Below are 18,290 nucleotides of genomic sequence, written 5' to 3'. Positions count from 1 at the left end.
AAAACCAAAATAGTGCGGTATTATTTATTTAAATAAAATAAAATATACCACAAAAATATTTAAAATATACCGAAGGCTTAATTCAGTATATAATTAAAGTACTAAATTCAAAATATACTGTAACATACTCTTCCAACCGACTCAAACTTATAGTTTTTTGGATATGCATTTAAAGTAAATTGACAAAAATTCATTATTTCTCAATGAAGCCTTGAAAGTTCCTAAGCTTTACAGAATCTAAGACACACCAAGCAACATGTGATTTAAAATTTAAATAAATCATAAAGTATTTTAAAAATTGTTAACAGTAACTAACTAAATTGTACATTTTTTTTTTTAATTTTTAACAACAACAAAGTAAAGATGCAACTGCATATTTTATACATTATTTTATCTTGTTTGGCACTTGGTTGTGAGACAGCCGAATTCATGGGCATTTATCGTGATGACAGTAAGTAACATAAGCAGTTTTATACGAGCGGAAATCGGGCTAATTTCCTGTCAAATAGAATTTCCTGGCAAATGCGCCATTACAGCAGAACTTGTAATCGATAAGGGAGTCACCATTAAGGATCCCACACACGAATGTCGACAAATTGTGTGCGGCTCTCAAAGTATTGCCATATTCCAAAGGTAATTACCAAATTAGTTAACTAATTAGTTGGCTAGTTAATACAAAAGTGTTTCGCTACTTTAGTTGTGGAGCTATCAGTGGACTTCCAGGACATTGTCGCTTTGGAGGATACATCAATGCGACTGAACCTTATCCGCATTGCTGCGAACGCAGTGTCATCTGCAATCAAAAGAATCGCACTTGGAAATAACAATTAGCAGGCAGTGTGTAAAAAGTCTATTCTCTATAAGCTAAATACGATACACAACTAGAAATTACTTAAACACATGATGTTTGTGCTTAAAGTTGTCATCATCTGGCTGACTTTTGCGTATCTTTGTCGAGCTCAACTGCTGAATTCGCTAAACAATTATGGAGACAATAGTGAGTTTCAGATTTACTTTATTAAAGTGTATAATTATTTTTCATAACTTATAGCCTATCCTGATCGCTGTGTTCTGGATATGGGCAACACTTTGCTGATGCTCAAGTTGGGCGAAATGGTCAAGTTGGATAATCTGCCATGCACTTCGGTCTTTTGTGCCGGCGATGGCTGGGGCATGTTGCAAACGTAAGTTAACATAAATATGAAATTCGAAATTAATCGTATTAACATATTATATTAATAGCTGTAGCCACGATGCCCCACCTGATGACTGTCGCTATTCCAACTTTGATTGGGATGCCGAGTATCCGAAGTGTTGCGATCGACGTGTTATATGTGATTAGCATTTAAATTTAAAGTTCCATAACGATCCACATCAAACATTTTAGTTTTAAAATAAAGCAATTAAAGTTTTAATCGTAGAAATTCATTGGAAATATACATATTTATTTTATAACAACAGATTAAGTGATTACTCAATACCAATTCACAACTAAAGTGAAATTACCACACAAGTTTGCAACGTACAGATTACAGATTATTGTAATCTATCTATATTGTATTGCACTGTACTACTTTAAAAAATTATAAATACAAATTCAAAATAATAAAACAATACCACCAGAATAATATATACTCTTTTTAATGTTTAATCAGCAGTGATTACCGCACTCTCGTTTAACAGGAATTTGTAATTAATTATGTCTAATATAATATAATCAGAAAGACATCACAAATTCCAGGAATTTCATCTTCACTATCAATGATAACTATCGTTAACTATCGATTGTGGCAGCCACCGATAATGTTTTCGATAGTACACCACATCAAATATAGAATAAAAATTTTCAAAATTATTTTATAACCCAAAAATGAGCTTTTTATGAGCTTTGATTATCTACGCTGCTTGAAAAATTCCCTCTCTATAATTTGTTTGACCCTTAAACCCAGTTTAGCTAAAAGTATCGTCTGGCAACTGTTCGAATCAGTCCGACATTTGAGTCCAACGCAATAAGATGAAACTTTTCTTAAACGGAATTTTACTGGTACTGCTGGCGATGCTGCTGTTGCCCCAGACTGAGGCAGGAATGGCAAGCGGCTTCTTTGCAGATCCCGCGCATCCAGGCAAATGTGTTATCAAGCCAAATTTAATCTTAAATCCCGGTCAAATAGGAAAATACCCAGATATGGATTGTGCTCGCATCATTTGCGGAGAAAACAGCCTTGGACAAATACACACGTTAGTATTCAACTTAAGACAAATGTAGAGTACACAATATTGATGGCATATTTTGTATTTTATTTGAAAGATGTGGCGCTGTTGGTGCTCCACCGAATTGCGAAGTGGAGCCGATGTTTCCCAATGCCGACTACCCTAAATGCTGCGAAGTGAAAATGAATTGTAACTGACTCAAAATATAACATTTATATAATTCATAATCCATATACAAACATATTAAGCAAATGATATGCAAATTAGTTTTTAAAACTACTTAACAACAAATTATTATTGGTTTAATTATATCCAAGACTATGGAATAACACTAAGAATGTTCTATAATTGTTTCTTATTATATAAAATAATAAACAATAACAGAGAAAATGAATTGCAACTAACTCAAAATACAACATTCAAACAGTTGATCTATAAACGGGAAAATATACGGTAAATTAACCCATAAAAAACATATTAAGCAAATGACATGTAAATTTATATTTAATACAATTTAATAATTAATTTTAACTTATTTTCTTATGTCAAAAGCTACAGAATATCAAATAAAATGCTCTATAGTCTTTTCTAAGAAATAAATAAAACCAGCAAAACCAAAAATAAACATTCTAATAAATTTAACATGTAATATAATGAATTTTACAATTTGAAGATTTTTTTTAAAGAGCGAGAATAAAAGTAATACTAGGAAGATTATTTGTAAAAATACCAAAATTCTGTTTAATTTAAAAAAAAAATTGTTCAGTAAAATGAAATGAAATTAATCACTCTTAATAAATACTGTTTGCTTAATTTTTCACACTTTTTTATGGTCCACCGAAATTAATGAAATCTTAAAATCCATATTTAATGTCTGTGTCAAATTTGCAGTAAAAAAAAACTTGAAAGCATTTTAAATACATTAGAATACAAATAAAATATTTATTCTACTTTTGCTCGTCACAAACACGTCAACTCTTGGCCTTTCTACGACCTCGGACTATCTACAAAGTATTCTAGTTTTTGTTTTTTACTCTCAAAACATCAGCAACCATCTGTTCGAATCTAAGTGTGAATTAGTGATAGTTTTGTGAGAAACACAATAATATGAAACAATTCATAAGCGGAATTTTGTTGGTGGTGATGGCAGCATTGTTGTTGCCCCACACTGAGACAGCCGAGTCGATTAAGTTCGCTGCGGATCCCGCGTATCCCGGCAAATGTGTGGTGACGCCCAATCTTATCCTAAATCCTGGCCAAGTTGCCCAATTCCCAGGGTTGACCTGTACTCGCGTCATCTGCCACGGCCCCAATAGTTTTGCCACGATTCAGACGTGAGTTCAAGCTTTGAAAGTAACGAATGCAACTGCTGTTGTACTCATCATTTCTCATTTCATAGCTGCGGAGTTGAAGCTGCTCCGCCTGGCTGCTTTTTGGGTGAACTAAAATTCCCCAATGCCGACTATCCCGAGTGCTGTTACCATGAAATAATATGCAATTGACTGAAGATCAACAACGACGACAACGACCTAGCCACGCCCCTCCAGCAGCTTCACTGCGCCCAACAACAGCACTCGGCTAATGCGGACAGTGCATAAAAATAGAATAGCAGCCACTGATTATGCATATAGTACATAAAGTATGTCAAATCTAGGTGAATGGAAAAAAGTGAGCGAAGTTATTATGACAAATAAATAAATATTGAAGACTACTTGACAGCAGCTGATGTGTTTATATATAATATTATATATGCAACTTATAATAGTAAAAGCTTGTTTACGAGTATTACAAATTTCATTAATTTACACTCAGAATTGAATGTTTTAAAAACTATTGTCCCGAAAAATAGCTAAAAGTTAGAGCTAATCTTAAACACTTTGAGAATAAGCATTTTATAATAATATAATTTCCTGAGCAATCGTACGCTATAAATTTGTATTTATTTTTTTCAAACAAATAAAGTGATTTTAAAATAGAATTACCGAGCATTATCAAAACTGAGTGACTCTTAGATTTCGCGAAAATCGCCATCTGGACAATGCACAACTCGAGTACAGCATTTAGGGAACTCAGCATCTGGATATTTAGGTTCTCCTATTGTGCAGGGATCTCGCGTATTCATATTCTGACATCTGTAAACGAAGTCAGTTCTGTGAAATGTAATATGTATTTGTAAATAATTACGCTTACGTTCGAACATATATGACTTAGCTCCATAAATAAAACAACATAGCATATTAAGCTTGTTGACCAAATCAAGTGTTTATTAGAAGTGTTTATTAAAAAACAAATTGAAAGCATTTTAAATACATTAGAATACAAATAAAATATATATTCTACTTTTGCTCGTCACAAACACGTCAACTCTTGGCCTTTCTGCCTTTCTACGACCTCGGACTATCTACAAAGTATTCCAGTTTTTGTTTTTTACGCTCAAAACAACATCAGCCATCTGCTCAAATCTGAGTGTGAATCAGTCATAGTTTTGTGAGCAACGCAATAAGATGAAACAATTCATGAGAGGAATTTTGTTGGTGCTGCTGGCTGCGTTGTTGTTGCCCCACACTGAGGCAGCTGTTATGCGTGGCGTCTTTGCGGATCCCGCGCATCCCGGCAAATGTGTGGTGAAGCCGAATCTTATACTAAATCCTGGCCAAATTGCCAAATACCCAGCGATGACCTGTGCTCGCATCATCTGCGAAGACAACAGTCATGCCCAGATTCACACGTGAGTTCAAGCTTTAAGTGAAGAGTATTCAAATTGCTGATTTCAATTGTGATTCCCATTTAATAGCTGCGGAGTTGAAGCTGCTCCACCTGGCTGCCATTTGGGTGAACCGAAATTCCCCAATGCCGACTATCCTAAGTGCTGTCAACGTGAAATCATATGCAATTGACTGAAGATCAACAACGACGACAACGACCTAGCCACGCCCTTCCAGCAGCTTCCCTGCGCCCAACAACAGCACTCAGCTAATGCATAGAGTGCACAAAAATAGAATAGCAGCCACTGATTATCGATGTAGTACATAAAGTATGTCAAATTTAGGTGAATGAAATTTATGAGCAAACTTATTATGACAAATAAATATATATTGAAGACTACTTGACAGCAACTGATGTACATTAATATATGTAACTTTAAGTAGTGAAGGCTAGTTTATTAACAATTAAGGTATCAGAAAAAGGCAGATCACACTCAGAAATCAATGTTTCAGAAATTATTTTCCCGCTAAATAGCTAAAAGTTAGAGCTAATCTTAAACCTTTTGAGTGCTTGCATTTTATCACTCATACGCCATGTATTGCACATTATCGATTGGGGGTTAAACTTTAATCAATTGCTACTGGAACTGAATTGAAAATTCGGTTAAACTGTATTTTGATATTGATATCAATCTTTAATTTTATAGCATTAAAAGAAAACTTACTGAAAGCAAAATGAAGTAGGATTTCCTAAACAATCGTACGCTATAAATTTGTATTTATTTATTTCATACAAATTAAATGCTTTTAAAATAGATTTATCGAGCATTAATAAAATAAAATGCAGTTCCTAATTCGCGTTATATTATTTCTACGCACTCATCTCGTAACTAGAAAGATAATTAAGTATTAAAAATATGACGAGACTAATTAGTGGAATTTATGAAAATTATAACGACATTCATATGAAAAGAATTTAAATTGAAGGGAAATAAACTTTTCTTGCATTTACTTCATAAATTGAACTAGTTTAGCATACAAATATATTAAGCTTGTTGACCAAATCAAGTATTTATTAACGAGTTCATCAGAGTCAAAGCGAAGTCATAAGTGCATATTTATTGAGTCTAGAATGTCTCACTTGTGGCTATTTTATGGAGTCGAAGCGAATGCGTTTGCTTACTTCAGCATATAAATACTTATTACCAGTCGTAAGCGTGATGGGCTATTTTGTTTATGAGCTCTGCTCTGCTCTGCTCTGCTCTGCTCTGCTCTGCTCTGTATAGTATATTAATTTTGGCTTGACTTGGCGTGGTCAACTGGCGTTTGTTTATTATTTTTTACGAGTCTTTCGGCTGTTTGCCTGTTGACCCGATTTCTGTTTGTTGGCTATTTTCGTAACATACTGGCATTAAATATATTGAGCGCTTTTGTCTCGGGACGCTTGCCTAAATAGCGTTATGACTAGCGATATTTGTGTCCAAATCCCCCTTCCCATCATCGGGGACCCAAAAAGCCATCAACAACAATAAGCGTAAAACTGTGACAACAGCAGCAACAACAAACAGCAGCAAACAACAAACAAGCACAACAACACAGAGACGGAAAGATAAAGGGCAGCCATGCTGAAACTGAAACTGACACAGAAACAGAAACAGAAACCACACCCACAGCACTAATTGCCCCTCTATATGTCTCTCTATTTGTTTGTGTGTGTGTGTATCTCTTTGTGTATGTGTGTGTGTGTAGTGGTTGGCTGGCTAAATAAAGCTTAGACTGCGTTAAACGTTTCGACCTCGCAAACGCATTTTAAGGCCATTTTATTTTAACTGCATTTTGACCTTATTTCACATGCGATTTGACATTTGCATCGCTTTTGTACCGCACTGCATTGCAGTTAAGTTCTATCAAATTTGATCAGAGGTCAGGCCAAATCAATGCCGAAATCTGCATCCGACTCTGAGGGATTTGCTAAATGAATTACATAAACCCCTCAGCGACCTCACCAACTGACATTGGCAAAGGATTATTTGGCAGTTAGAAACAGAGATAGACAAAGCTTTGTGAAGTGTTTTAAATTAAAAGCATTCAACTATCGATTCATAAAATTTGTTTACTCCGCCATAGCTAATTATTATCATCATATTATGAAGACATTAAAGTTTTTGTTACGGGTTATGAAGTTAGACATTGATTTGATTAACGGATATACTAAAGATAAACATTTACTTCTAATATGTATGCATATAATATTGATATGAACTCAACTGAATTTGTACTGCGAAATCAATTAAAACATATTAGAGCTTGTTTTTCAAGATTCAATTTAAAAGGTATTGCGTAATTCTTATAGAGAATATAGATTAGAAGACGCCTTGATATTGAGCGAAGTCTCTGTTGTGATTAGGAAGACCCAAGTTCAATGACATTCAAATTAAGTATACGTATGACGTATACGCAATAAATTTGTTTGCCAAACAGTTTTGTTATTTATTTTTGAACAAGTGGCGCTTTTTTAGTGCAACTTAATTTGTAAGAGAATAATTTAGCTTAGGTGCATTTTTTTATTCAAGAGTTTCACGATCTCCATCGGAGCAATGTAGAATACGATTGCAGCATTTAGGAAAATCAGCTTCATGATTCTTAAAGTCTCCCAGAGTGCAATTCTCAGGCAGAGTATTACAACTGGAAAAGCCACACAAAGAGATATATTGATAAATATATTTAGTTACATATGGTATGCACTCTGAAAATACGCACCGTGCAGTAATTACAACACCATTTCCTCGACAATTAAACCGCAGACAATGGCGCGTTGCATTTTGGCCCTTATCCAAAATGGTGTTATCATCCAGAACGCATTTACCTGGATAACCTACAAAGTGCTTCATAGATTGATGGATCACCTTAACGATTGATAAGTTCTTTCAATACGCACCATCATGTCTGTAAATTCCTATTGAAAGTTTCCCAAATCCTTCACTTGTGCTAAACACAATTGCCAATAGAAAGATGACTAAAATAGTTGCCTTCATCTTGACAGTTCGAAAAGGTTTACTTGTATATTTAAAAAACTTTCTGTTTTATAAAGCTCTTCCTAATCTGTCCATTTCGAAGCTGAATTTAATTCATTCGTACTATGAATAACAAGTTGGCTCATATTATGTATTTAATAAACAAGATTTGTGATTTGATTCCGAATCTACAATCTACAATTTTTGTATTTTTTAAGAAAGCTTTGTTATTGCCTTATACTAGGTCAGGGAAATCAATGTGTGATTAAAATGAAGTAAGAAAACTACATTCGAGTGTGCTTCACTGTAAGATACTCGCTAGTTATTTTGAATAAGAGCTAAATAGTGCAGTATTATTCTTAAAATATACTAGAAGATATACCGAAGGTTTTATTTAGTATATTGATATACTTCATTTATAATTATACCACAGAATACTAAACATACCAGCTTTAAACTTTGAAATATCAGAGCGACAGAAACAAAACTACATAAATGAAAAAAATAAGTTAGACTTGTTGCTGTTATTTTAACATTTTTATAAAAGTACAAAACGCATTGCATGCTCACTGGAATAGCAGTCTTTGAAAATTTGTTGAATTTTATGAAAAGTGAGTTTAATTAAGTTCATTGTTGCAGTGGGTATAAAAATGTTGAGCCTTGTGGTTTTTATAAATCATTAAATTAATCAATTTCGTTGAACCAAATTAAGTAAGAATCTAATTTAAACTGTTACCCAGCAAAAAAGCATTATTACAAATTGCGCAGTCTTAGACAACTAACATAAATGATTTTGAGGCTAATTTAGTGCTAAAAGAAAGCAGATTTTGGAACGCCTAGATGTTGAACGACCTTTTTTGAGATTAGATTAACACGGGGCTTTTAAATATTTTGTGTTTGTCTATTTTGTAAGCCTTTTTTAAACGACTCATAAGACAGCATGTACATAAAATGTATGTATGTAAAATGTATAACTGTTCAAAGAACATTTTTAAAGCATTCGTCGAGTCGTTCAGTGACACGGAATAAGATTATTACTCATCTAAAATGGAATTATCATCCAGAACACATTTACCTAGGGGAGCTACGAAAAGTACTAAATAGATTTATGGATCTGCTTGATGACTCTTTCACCTTCGTGAACTCCTATTGAGATGGCCCCGTAAACATCACCTAAACCAAGCATAATGGCTGGAAAGTAGATTACTAAAATAGTCACAAATAGTAGTAAGAAGCTTCTCCTCACTTTACTTCTCGCTATCTTGCTCTCTCTCTCTCTCTGTGCAAAAGGCATAAGGTGAAGAGAGTGATTCTAATTCATTTGAAAACAACGAGCAGTCAAAGCATTCGTTTATCGCCAACTGTTGATTATGCGTATGTGATTAGTAAAATGTTTGTAGCGAACGCCTGAGTAAAGTGTATTTGATTGACTGCAAGACGCCCATAATTGTTTTAATGTTCTGGTTTATTATTCAAATATAGAAGTTATTGCAAACCATCATGCAAACTAACTTGAACATGGATTTAGTAGTTTCTCAAATGAAAGGATTCACGATCTCCGTCAGGACAATGCACCACAGTATTACAGCAATCGGGAAAACTGGCATTAGGATATTTAGCCTCTCCAAAAGTGCAAGGAGAGCCTTGTGGCAATACAATATTAGGACAACTACAAATACGACAATTTAATTATAGAACAAAAATATATTTCATTATATGCCAAGTAAATGCTCACCCATCTATTTGAACAATACCATCCATTAAGCAACTAATTTTCTGACAATGTTCGGGCGACCCCTCAACACGATGCTCAAGGACAAATTTACCATCGATGCACTTATCATGCTGGCAATAAAGCGTTATAGAGTTAAAGTTATCTATAATGGTGCTTTCATCGAATACACATGTATCGGGATGAGCATCATCCTTGTAATTTCCAATTGAAAAAACAGCGGTGCCTTCTCCTGTGCTAAACGCAATTGCCAAAAAACAGATTACTGATATAGTCACCCTCATCTTGCCACTTTCAAATGGATTTAGTTTCCAATTCAAATGTCGCTGTCAATTTATACTATCTTCAAAGCTTTCTAACATATTTTAGAAAGCTTTTCCTCTCGCAGTTTTGCTCAACACATCATCTGACATTTGTCTGCAACTATGCCTTTTTGCCTTAAGCATGAGCATAAGTCGAATTGAGTGATTTTAATTCATTCGAAAGCAAAGAGCTACCAACGAATTTTTGTATCGCTAGCGAAGCTTATTTGATTAGCGATTATTTGTTGCCTATCACATTAGCAATTACGCATTATTTTTTGACGACCATCTAAAATGGTGTTTGCCTGGATGAGCATCATCGAGGAAACTTGCTATTGACGTACATGATTATACTAATTGTCATGCAACAGATCACTAAATAAATCAACCTCATCTTGACTCTTTCAAATGATTTTACATAGAATTCAATACAAATGGTGCATAACTCAAACTATCTTCAATGCTTTTTGTTTTAGAAAGCTATTCCGCTCTAATCTATTTGACCCTTAGGTGTAGTTTTGCTATAAAAACGTCGTCTGACATCTGTGCGAATCAACGTACTTCCTTTGCCTAGAACATATAAGATCCGTGAGTATAAGTCAAAGTGAATGTGTGTTAATTAGTTCAAGATCAAATTGATTTGAGTGGGATGTTTGTTGCGCCATACACACTGGAGCAAACTCTCCAAATTAAAAATTAAAATTGAATTGAAATTCGAAATGCGTCAATACCCGATAAATAGAATAGATTATGTATGAAAGAATCTGCAACACAATCTGATATATTTTGTACACTGCAGTATATTTTGAATGTAATCGTAAACTGATATACCAAATGACAAAATTTTAAATTGACCTAAACTATTTAATTCCCATTGTCAAGTTATAGATTTGGGAAAAGTTTAGTTATTATTTAATAAATTGAAAATTCAAGTGCTGCTAGAAACAAGAGTCTATCATATTCTGCTTATTCACTTTAATGTTGAGGTCAACTCTAGCATCTTTATAAGAAAGACACCCACACTAATGCACAGTCATAAATAATACACCCACACACTCTAACAGTTGTAGCTTAAGCCGCAAATTCAAATTGATTTGGTGACCGTGTTGAGTGCATTTAACTGAAACTAATTGAACCTGGTGTCGTCCTACTTATGAGATTTATGACTGTATCACCGAGTATGAGTGTGTGTGTGTGTGTGTGTGTGTATGTTACGAAAGTGCGAGTGTGTGGGTAAACAACTGTTTGTATATACAACCGCAGTGCATTTATGAAGTACTGCTTTAATGAGATGCTTATGCAAATACATTTGCCAGAGCCAAGCTTCGTTGACTTTAATAGAAACCACACGATTAATTAGATGCGAATAGTTAGTGCAAACAATTGTATTCGCTTTGCCAGTCAAACGTAAAAGTTATTCAGCATACTTTATACGCATACGTCAGTCAGAAGAACATCAAAAGAAATACGTCGCGAAGAAATTTATACTCTTTACCTAAAGGGTAGTAAAAACAGCTTCAGCTGTTGGATCTTAATAGCTTTGATTGGCAATATGGTATATTTTGTACACTGCGGTATGTGTAAAAGTAGTCGTAAGTTGGTGTATGAAATGTTTAAGTATTTTTTCAGTATTTGGGTATACGTCACTCAGAAGCACATAAAAAAATACGTCGCAAGATATAGTTATACTCGCTACCTGAAGGGTAGTAAAAAGTGTTCCAGATGTTAGATCTTAATGGCTGTGGTTGACAATCCGGTATATTTTGTACACTGCGGTATATTTTTAATGTAGTAGAATTATTTTGGGATTTTTTCGATATTTATTTTTATTGTAAACTAGTAGCGATTATACTCGACTTTAGCTTTATCACTTGTTAATCATTCACACGAATCCAATTTAAATTTCACTATCTCCGTCGGGACAATGCTGCACTCGGGTGCAACATTTGGGATAATCAGCATCCGGATACTTGAAGTCGCCCAGTTTGCAGGGCTCGGCAACAGCAACAGCACCACAGCTACAAATTCGATAGTCAATTTATATGTTTCAAAATATTTGCAATTATATTCAATAGAAGTACTCACGTGGCAAACTCAACAAAGCTTCCATCGCCACAAGAAATACGCGTGCATTTACGCGTTACAACTTGGCCCTTATCTAAAATAGTGTCGGCATCCACAACACATTTTCCTGGATGAGCATCATCCTTGTAAACTCCAATTGAGACTGCGCCGTGAACTTCAGTTGTGCTTAGCACAATTGCCAATACACAGATCACAGAAATAGTTGTTGCCCTCATCTTGAAAGTTCGAATCGATTTGGTTGTCAATTGAAATGTCGCTGTCAATTTATAGTCGAATGCCAACAAACTTGTCTTTCAAACGCCCTCATCGAACTTGCTTGATGTGATGACTTAACTAGTCAAGCTACTTATTATCAGTTTAGCAATGGCTATTAAATGATTGTTTACATATGCATTCAAATATTTAAATGAACAACACAAAACCGGTTCGATGAACACATCTTCTGAGAACACACAGTCAAATAGAAATCCATGAAATCGCTGATAATGACAGATTTTCAAGCACATTAAAATATATGGATCGTAAAACGAAACTAAATGCAATATGTTACTGTGTCTGATTATTATTTTTATTTGCACATTAAATTCAGATTAGCGTAGGTAATAAATATTTCTAGCTTCGTTAGTGTTTTTAGTTTTGATTTACTGTTAAAAAATTGAACATTTATCATTTTAATTTTGCAAACTAAAAATTGTGTCAATCCATTTATTGAATAATAATTTGTGTATTTAGATTTTTTACTAAATGATTGAAATGCATTTAATGCACTTTTTTTTAAGTAACCACTCATTTATTATTATTTTATTATCATTATTTAATGTTTGGATTTTCCATTTGATAATTAGGCTATGAAAAAATCTTGTTGCTTTAATATTCAATTTGATAGTTTCAAAAACGGAATCTGAATTCGACCAATTCAATAAATTATCTTGTAGTGTATAACACGAAAGTATTTTAAATTTCCGTTGGATACATTTTGGTTACTTTGTCGAGCCTCAACCATGAAAAGAAACTACAAAGTAGCCAAAACACAAATTGAAGAAGTGAGAGTTGTGTGCAAACACAGAGAAAAAACAGAAACAAAAAAGAAAATGCAAAAGACCGCAGCAAGTTTTTAGTCGCATGCGAGAAAGCAAAATGGCAGTCTCAGCATAAAAAGTGAATATTACAATTTTAGCATGCCGCAAAGTTTAAGCCTCGACTATGTGAATTTGTTTGAGTGTGTGTGTGTGTGTGTGTGTAAACTCATGTACACTGACACACATACAACATTTATAAATTGGCAGGCAGGCAACTTGCTTTTGGGTGACCTCTCATGCCAGTCAATGTATGAGTGTGTGTGTGTGTGTGTGTGTGTTTGGCTGTGTAGTTGTGTGTGTGTGCGTACAAAAGGTGAAGGTAATGTCGGTTGCTGGTCAGGCTACAAATTCGAGCACGAGTTGCTACATAAACTGAAATGAAACTTTGCCAAGGCACGCGCTGAAAATAATAATATCAACCCAAAAAAAAAAAATATATAACAGACAGCCAGAGAAAAAAAAGCACACTCGAATTCAGATTTCCCGGTGTACAGACAAACTAGCATATAATATGTAAAAGGTGCAAAGGAAGCGCCTTAAAATATGCAACAAACAAAATAGTGTACGCAGTGAAATGAGACCTTTAACTGTGCTACACACTCACACTTACACACTCGCACACACACACACAAAACATAACTTATTCATTGTTTTTCACGCGTTGTCTGTGCCCAGCAGTGCCAAAAATAAAGAAGAAATAACCCACAGAGCACAAAAAACTCACACAGAAAACGAGAACGAAAGAATAAAATGGTCGCCACACTCTGCCGCAATTCACACAGCAAACTCTCACACACACACACACTGAAATTGAAATCCTTGCCGCACTTTCCCACAAGAAGATGATGCTTCATTTCATGCCCAAGAGCTACGTTTTTTTTTTGCTGTCCAATCCAGAGATGAGCTCGTTACAAAACATGAGTTACCTTAAAAACTTGCCAGTCTGCATTTTTAAATCGCTTCGATAACAGTTTGTTATCGATAGTAATCACAAGATCACTAGTTGATTATCGTTTTTTGTTTATTACTGTTGCAGTTTTTTTTTGTACTACAATTAGTTTAAGTTCTTTAAGTTTCCCCATTGTCAAACATTATAAATTTTGCAAACATTTATTTGTGTATAAGTTTATGTGCTATTTTACAAATCATTTTGTTATCGATAGGAATCACTAGTTGATATTTGTTTTTTTTTAATTAGAGTTGAAGTTGTTGTACCACAGCTTGGCTTATTTTAAGATCGCTTAGTTTATTTTAAGTTTCCACATTTTCGAACATTATAACTTTGATGTGTAAATTTATGAGCTGCTTTATTAATAAATTTGTTATTGATTGTTGATTTTCTAATTATTATTATTTTTTATTGTATATTAAAGTATGCTTATTTTTATTTAAAAAGCGAACAACTATCGATAACAAAATGAATAATAAAGTTTATTTATATATTAGATACTATAAAGAAATAAATTAATTTGTTTCTCAATTAGTTTGCTTAATATTTCGATGTTTTTAATACTTCGTAATGATTTCGTTGACAAAACAATTTTATATTGAAGCAAGGTACAACCTACACATCTTTCTATGAACTATAATACCATTAATATCTACATCGTAATACACGCTTTCTCAACCGTTTGTTTACTTATATCTGATAAAAAACTTCCATTTTTCACTTTATAGCATTGTCATTTTCTTTTCGCCTTCTTCTTCTTTGCAACGCATACACAAAAGTAGTACCAACAGTCTTATAAATTGAGTTTTTTCTGTTTTTCTTTGTGTGTGTTTGTTTTTTTTTGCGTATTTTTTATGTGAAACTAGATTAACAAAGCAGCACTTTGAAAGGGTATTCGAGTACTTAAGAGATATTTGCTGTTAGCATTAGGTAATATTCACGTCAAATCGATAATTGGTCTAACCACAATGCATTCAGACATAAGCTCTTCCAGCTTTTCGGTCATTAATAAATAAATTCTATTAGCCAACAAATGATACAAATGTTCTCTGTCTGCTGCGCACAAAAGTAGGCAACAGTAAAAGCTGCAATTAGGCAATAACCAGTTTACTCAAATGGCCAGTTATTTAGCTCGGTTGTTGTGTTCTGTTGTGTTCCGTTGTACTTCGTTGTGTTGTGTTCTGCTGCCAGCCCAGAGAGAAGTGCTAATTATAGCCAATCCGTGACCATTACACGCCCATTATGCGCCACGCCCCCTCCCCAACAGTGAACACCCTGCTGACTAATGACAATTTTAGCTTGGTCTGCCAGAGCTGCGTACAAGGCACAAAATTCAGCAACAAAAACACTAAAACAGTTTATTGACATTTTTCATGGACACGCACATAAGATTTTTATGTGTGCAAACGCATAAAATACACATTTGCATATATACTCAGATTGTTCAAATTCCTTGCAGAAATACTGGCATTATCGAAAATTCTAATTATAATTACAATACACTAAAATTTTGTATTATAGCTGCATTGTAGTATATTATTGATTCATAATAAATAGCACGCAGCGACCCAATAAATATTCCAAATCGAAACTTTTGAAAGGCAAAAAAAATATAAATACAAATTATGCACAAAAGATGTTCGAATGTTGCACACGAAATACTCTTTAAAATATAATTGAATAAATAATAAATGCAATTTTAATTTGAGTAAATTATGTTTACTTTAGTTACTTCTTCAAATTATAAACTGTTTAAATATTCCCCAATTTTTTAAACAGCTCCTCAAGTTGCAACAAAGTTTCCACATCAACAAATTTTGCGCCACTTGTTCAAATGATCTATGCAAATTGCACTTAATTATGTGCTCATTATGCTTGTTCTTTTGCTAATAAGCATTCATTTTCATTCATGAAATTGTGCTCAAGTTTTTGTTATACCATCTAGTACCAAATTATCAGAGTTGGCTATAAAAAGCACTTTACGAGGCGCACAAAAGAAAATATTAATGCAAATGTTCATTGAATTAAACGCACATTTATTGATTGCGGTTGAATTCATTTTCATTCTTAATTTAATGCGTAATTTTTTAATGCGTTCCATTGCATTTTTATGGGATTTTAAAAGGTACATTATTCAATAAATTTTCAAATAAATCAATTTTCCGGACTCACCTTCCACTGAGAACCACCAACGAGATACTGCTGCGCCAAAGTTGCAGACGATGGAAGGTGAGGAGGCTGCGTGGCAAGCCAGTTGCTGGATGAAACAGGTACAATTAGCTAGCTTTTCTTTTTTGATTAAAATTACGCTTTTTCCGCTGCTCTATTGTTGTATTTGTGGCACTTTTTAATTATGGCAAAATCAAACTGAACCGAATCGAATCGAAACGAACTGAACTTTCACTTCAATCGCACTGCAATTATTTACAAATAGCTGTGATTACTTTTTCATTGTTATTTTTCGAGAATGTGTGTGGGAAAAAGGAAGGAAAATGAGTGTGGCACGCTCGGTTGCATGTGCAAATATTTGCTATGCAGCGTGTACATATTAAGCTTAATATTTGTGTTCAAACAATAACAGAAATCATCTGCAGCAGCAGCAGCATCAGTAGCAACCAAGTTTTAGCCTATCAAAAGTCGGCATAGGCAGACAGCAGATTGCGCATACGCCTCGTATTCGAATGACTGTAAAATGCGCTAATGGTATTTCAATAACGCATTGCAACCGCAACAGACCTTTTACACGCACATATTTCTAGAATTCGAAATGCACGAAATGCATTAAATATGCAACAGCATCCTTTGAATTATTCAAAAATCGCAGCTGACACATTCTCTGAGCATTCAAACTGAAATTGTAACTGAAACTGAAAATGAACAAATCGATTTTGCATACTGACTGAATTTTAAGGTCGACTTGCCAGTTTTTGGTAATGAAAAAGTTTTGCGTCCACTTTTGCCACCAAACTTTCCCAACCAAAATCATCAAAAGGATTTCAACACGTATTTACAAACAAACAAACAACACACAAAAATAAAAAAGTGAAAAAAGAGAATGAGGTAAGTGGTTTAGTTACTTGCATGCAACGCCAACTGTTTACTCAGTTGGCACTCTTGACCATAAAGCACAAGCCCGACATGATGTCAAGGCTGCCTTCTACTTATAGCGACAATCATTAGCATCCTTAAGAGAACTTAACAGGAAATATGACTCTGACGTTGAATTATAGTTATGGATTGTGCTATTGGATTTATTTCGAAATTATGGAAATTTTATAGCATACATTTGTGTTCGAATTCAAGGCTTAAATGTCCGAACACAGATCTGTTTTAATAGCGTTGAAATCAAACAAGAAATGTGAGCAAATAAAAAGAAAAATCCCCTTTGCTTACTTTGTATTATATGTTGGTTTTTAAGCCCTTTTTTACAAGAGAGAAATCTCAACAACAGCTTTTTGGTTTTTAATACGAACTTAACATTATTTTTATGACATTGAAATCGCTGTTGATGTTCTTCAAACACAGTGGGGAAAAACGACAGACAGAGAGAGAGAGAAAGCAAGTGAGAGAGAGAGAGAAACTTTCGTACCTGTTACATGTCGTTCTGACACTTTCGAGGGGTGCGCTAGACTAGACCTTACTGTTGGTAACAGCCCCTAGTTGCTACGGAATTGAAAGTCGTAAATTGAACACATGCAAATTCGTTGGCATAAAAACAGCCAACAAGAAGGACATCAAAGTTTGTGAACTGGCAAACTTTAGAGGCTAACGTAAATAAATAAAAATAAATAAAGCAAGAAACAAGAATAAAATACAGCAAAAAAAAAGAAACAGAAACAGATCCATTGAGGGACATACACGCACTTACAAATACTATATATGAATACTATATATGTATATGCTTTGCTGGGGAACATGGCACATAAAAATGTAATACTTTCGCCTGCCGACGACGACGACGATGATGATGATGATGATAATATTTTCTGATATTTTCATTACATTGTTGTACTTTTACGACTGTTATCCTTGAGTGAAGAACTTGCTACACAGGATGCTAAAAACCCAACACTCACACACACACACACAGAATTCAAGCCACACACATACTAAAACAGTCTCACACTCACACACACACGCATGTGCGAGGTGAGCGAGCTTTTTCCACCTAATGTCTAAACCGTTAGTTTTGAGAGACTGCTGCTGCTGGAGA

General features: G+C 34.2%; 8 protein-coding genes across 10 annotated transcripts in view; 5 read left to right on the top strand and 3 right to left on the bottom strand.

Moving 5' to 3' along the window:
• The window catches only part of LOC132798496 (pneumococcal serine-rich repeat protein), a 64,535-nt gene that overhangs the window by 45,910 nt on the left and 335 nt on the right, over nucleotides 1–18,290 (bottom strand). For 2 of the 3 annotated variants that reach the window (XM_060810367.1, XM_060810369.1), the window contains exon 2: nucleotides 16,250–16,491. The gene's annotated coding sequence lies outside the window, so the exon portion shown is untranslated. Of the gene's footprint in view, nucleotides 1–16,249; nucleotides 16,676–18,290 lie in introns of those variants that run through there. The other variant, XM_060810368.1, reaches the window with a different exon arrangement.
• On the top strand, nucleotides 257–835 carry LOC132798874 (venom toxin OcyC11-like). The gene is made up of 3 exons (XM_060810877.1): nucleotides 257–451; nucleotides 510–633; nucleotides 698–835. The coding sequence occupies exons 1-3, from the start codon at nucleotides 364–366 to the stop codon at nucleotides 822–824; spliced, it is 339 nt and encodes a 112-aa protein (XP_060666860.1). The 5' UTR covers nucleotides 257–363; the 3' UTR covers nucleotides 825–835.
• On the top strand, nucleotides 856–1,460 carry LOC132798875 (uncharacterized). The gene is made up of 3 exons (XM_060810878.1): nucleotides 856–997; nucleotides 1,052–1,184; nucleotides 1,243–1,460. Exons 1-3 carry the CDS (start codon nucleotides 901–903, stop codon nucleotides 1,340–1,342), a joined length of 330 nt encoding a protein of 109 aa, XP_060666861.1. The 5' UTR covers nucleotides 856–900; the 3' UTR covers nucleotides 1,343–1,460.
• LOC132796253 (uncharacterized) lies at nucleotides 1,976–2,734 on the top strand. Its single transcript, XM_060807353.1, has 2 exons — nucleotides 1,976–2,238; nucleotides 2,309–2,734. The coding sequence occupies exons 1-2, from the start codon at nucleotides 2,015–2,017 to the stop codon at nucleotides 2,406–2,408; spliced, it is 324 nt and encodes a 107-aa protein (XP_060663336.1). The 5' UTR covers nucleotides 1,976–2,014; the 3' UTR covers nucleotides 2,409–2,734.
• LOC132798664 (U-scoloptoxin(16)-Ssd1a-like) lies at nucleotides 3,190–3,955 on the top strand. The gene is made up of 2 exons (XM_060810603.1): nucleotides 3,190–3,545; nucleotides 3,611–3,955. Exons 1-2 carry the CDS (start codon nucleotides 3,319–3,321, stop codon nucleotides 3,711–3,713), a joined length of 330 nt encoding a protein of 109 aa, XP_060666586.1. The 5' UTR covers nucleotides 3,190–3,318; the 3' UTR covers nucleotides 3,714–3,955.
• On the top strand, nucleotides 4,685–5,316 carry LOC132798663 (U-scoloptoxin(16)-Ssd1a-like). Its single transcript, XM_060810602.1, has 2 exons — nucleotides 4,685–4,939; nucleotides 5,006–5,316. Exons 1-2 carry the CDS (start codon nucleotides 4,716–4,718, stop codon nucleotides 5,106–5,108), a joined length of 327 nt encoding a protein of 108 aa, XP_060666585.1. The 5' UTR covers nucleotides 4,685–4,715; the 3' UTR covers nucleotides 5,109–5,316.
• Nucleotides 7,367–8,574, bottom strand: LOC132798342 (uncharacterized). The gene is made up of 3 exons (XM_060810162.1): nucleotides 7,855–8,574; nucleotides 7,677–7,791; nucleotides 7,367–7,601 (listed from the first exon to the last, which is right to left on the bottom strand). The coding sequence occupies exons 1-3, from the start codon at nucleotides 7,949–7,951 to the stop codon at nucleotides 7,481–7,483; spliced, it is 333 nt and encodes a 110-aa protein (XP_060666145.1). The 5' UTR covers nucleotides 7,952–8,574; the 3' UTR covers nucleotides 7,367–7,480.
• Nucleotides 11,725–12,295, bottom strand: LOC132798725 (uncharacterized). Its single transcript, XM_060810682.1, has 2 exons — nucleotides 12,050–12,295; nucleotides 11,725–11,982 (listed from the first exon to the last, which is right to left on the bottom strand). Exons 1-2 carry the CDS (start codon nucleotides 12,262–12,264, stop codon nucleotides 11,862–11,864), a joined length of 336 nt encoding a protein of 111 aa, XP_060666665.1. The 5' UTR covers nucleotides 12,265–12,295; the 3' UTR covers nucleotides 11,725–11,861.

This window comes from Drosophila nasuta, chromosome 2L, assembly GCF_023558535.2.
Source record: "Drosophila nasuta strain 15112-1781.00 chromosome 2L, ASM2355853v1, whole genome shotgun sequence".
Lineage (NCBI taxonomy): Eukaryota > Metazoa > Arthropoda > Insecta > Diptera > Drosophilidae > Drosophila > Drosophila nasuta.
The sequence above is the reverse complement of the archived record's forward strand: the minus strand, read 5'-3'. Positions and strand labels throughout refer to the sequence as shown.

Excerpts from the sequence above, each read along its gene's own strand:
- LOC132798874 (XM_060810877.1), top strand. The coding sequence starts at position 364 with ATGCAACTGCATATTTTATACATTATTTTATCTTGTTTGGCACTTGGT. Across the intron at positions 452-509 it reads GGGCATTTATCGTGATGACA|AATTTCCTGGCAAATGCGCC; the intron begins GTAAGTAACATA and ends CCTGTCAAATAG. Across the intron at positions 634-697 it reads AGTATTGCCATATTCCAAAG|TTGTGGAGCTATCAGTGGAC; the intron begins GTAATTACCAAA and ends TCGCTACTTTAG.
- LOC132798875 (XM_060810878.1), top strand. The coding sequence starts at position 901 with ATGATGTTTGTGCTTAAAGTTGTCATCATCTGGCTGACTTTTGCGTAT. Across the intron at positions 998-1,051 it reads AAACAATTATGGAGACAATA|CCTATCCTGATCGCTGTGTT; the intron begins GTGAGTTTCAGA and ends CATAACTTATAG. Across the intron at positions 1,185-1,242 it reads GGCTGGGGCATGTTGCAAAC|CTGTAGCCACGATGCCCCAC; the intron begins GTAAGTTAACAT and ends TTATATTAATAG.
- LOC132796253 (XM_060807353.1), top strand. The coding sequence starts at position 2,015 with ATGAAACTTTTCTTAAACGGAATTTTACTGGTACTGCTGGCGATGCTG. Across the intron at positions 2,239-2,308 it reads AGCCTTGGACAAATACACAC|ATGTGGCGCTGTTGGTGCTC; the intron begins GTTAGTATTCAA and ends TTTATTTGAAAG.
- LOC132798664 (XM_060810603.1), top strand. The coding sequence starts at position 3,319 with ATGAAACAATTCATAAGCGGAATTTTGTTGGTGGTGATGGCAGCATTG. Across the intron at positions 3,546-3,610 it reads AGTTTTGCCACGATTCAGAC|CTGCGGAGTTGAAGCTGCTC; the intron begins GTGAGTTCAAGC and ends CTCATTTCATAG.
- LOC132798663 (XM_060810602.1), top strand. The coding sequence starts at position 4,716 with ATGAAACAATTCATGAGAGGAATTTTGTTGGTGCTGCTGGCTGCGTTG. Across the intron at positions 4,940-5,005 it reads AGTCATGCCCAGATTCACAC|CTGCGGAGTTGAAGCTGCTC; the intron begins GTGAGTTCAAGC and ends CCCATTTAATAG.
- LOC132798342 (XM_060810162.1), bottom strand. The coding sequence starts at position 7,951 with ATGAAGGCAACTATTTTAGTCATCTTTCTATTGGCAATTGTGTTTAGC. Across the intron at positions 7,792-7,854 it reads AGGAATTTACAGACATGATG|GTTATCCAGGTAAATGCGTT; the intron begins GTGCGTATTGAA and ends AGCACTTTGTAG. Across the intron at positions 7,602-7,676 it reads GGTGTTGTAATTACTGCACG|TTGTAATACTCTGCCTGAGA; the intron begins GTGCGTATTTTC and ends TGGCTTTTCCAG.
- LOC132798725 (XM_060810682.1), bottom strand. The coding sequence starts at position 12,264 with ATGAGGGCAACAACTATTTCTGTGATCTGTGTATTGGCAATTGTGCTA. Across the intron at positions 11,983-12,049 it reads AGCTTTGTTGAGTTTGCCAC|CTGTGGTGCTGTTGCTGTTG; the intron begins GTGAGTACTTCT and ends TCGAATTTGTAG.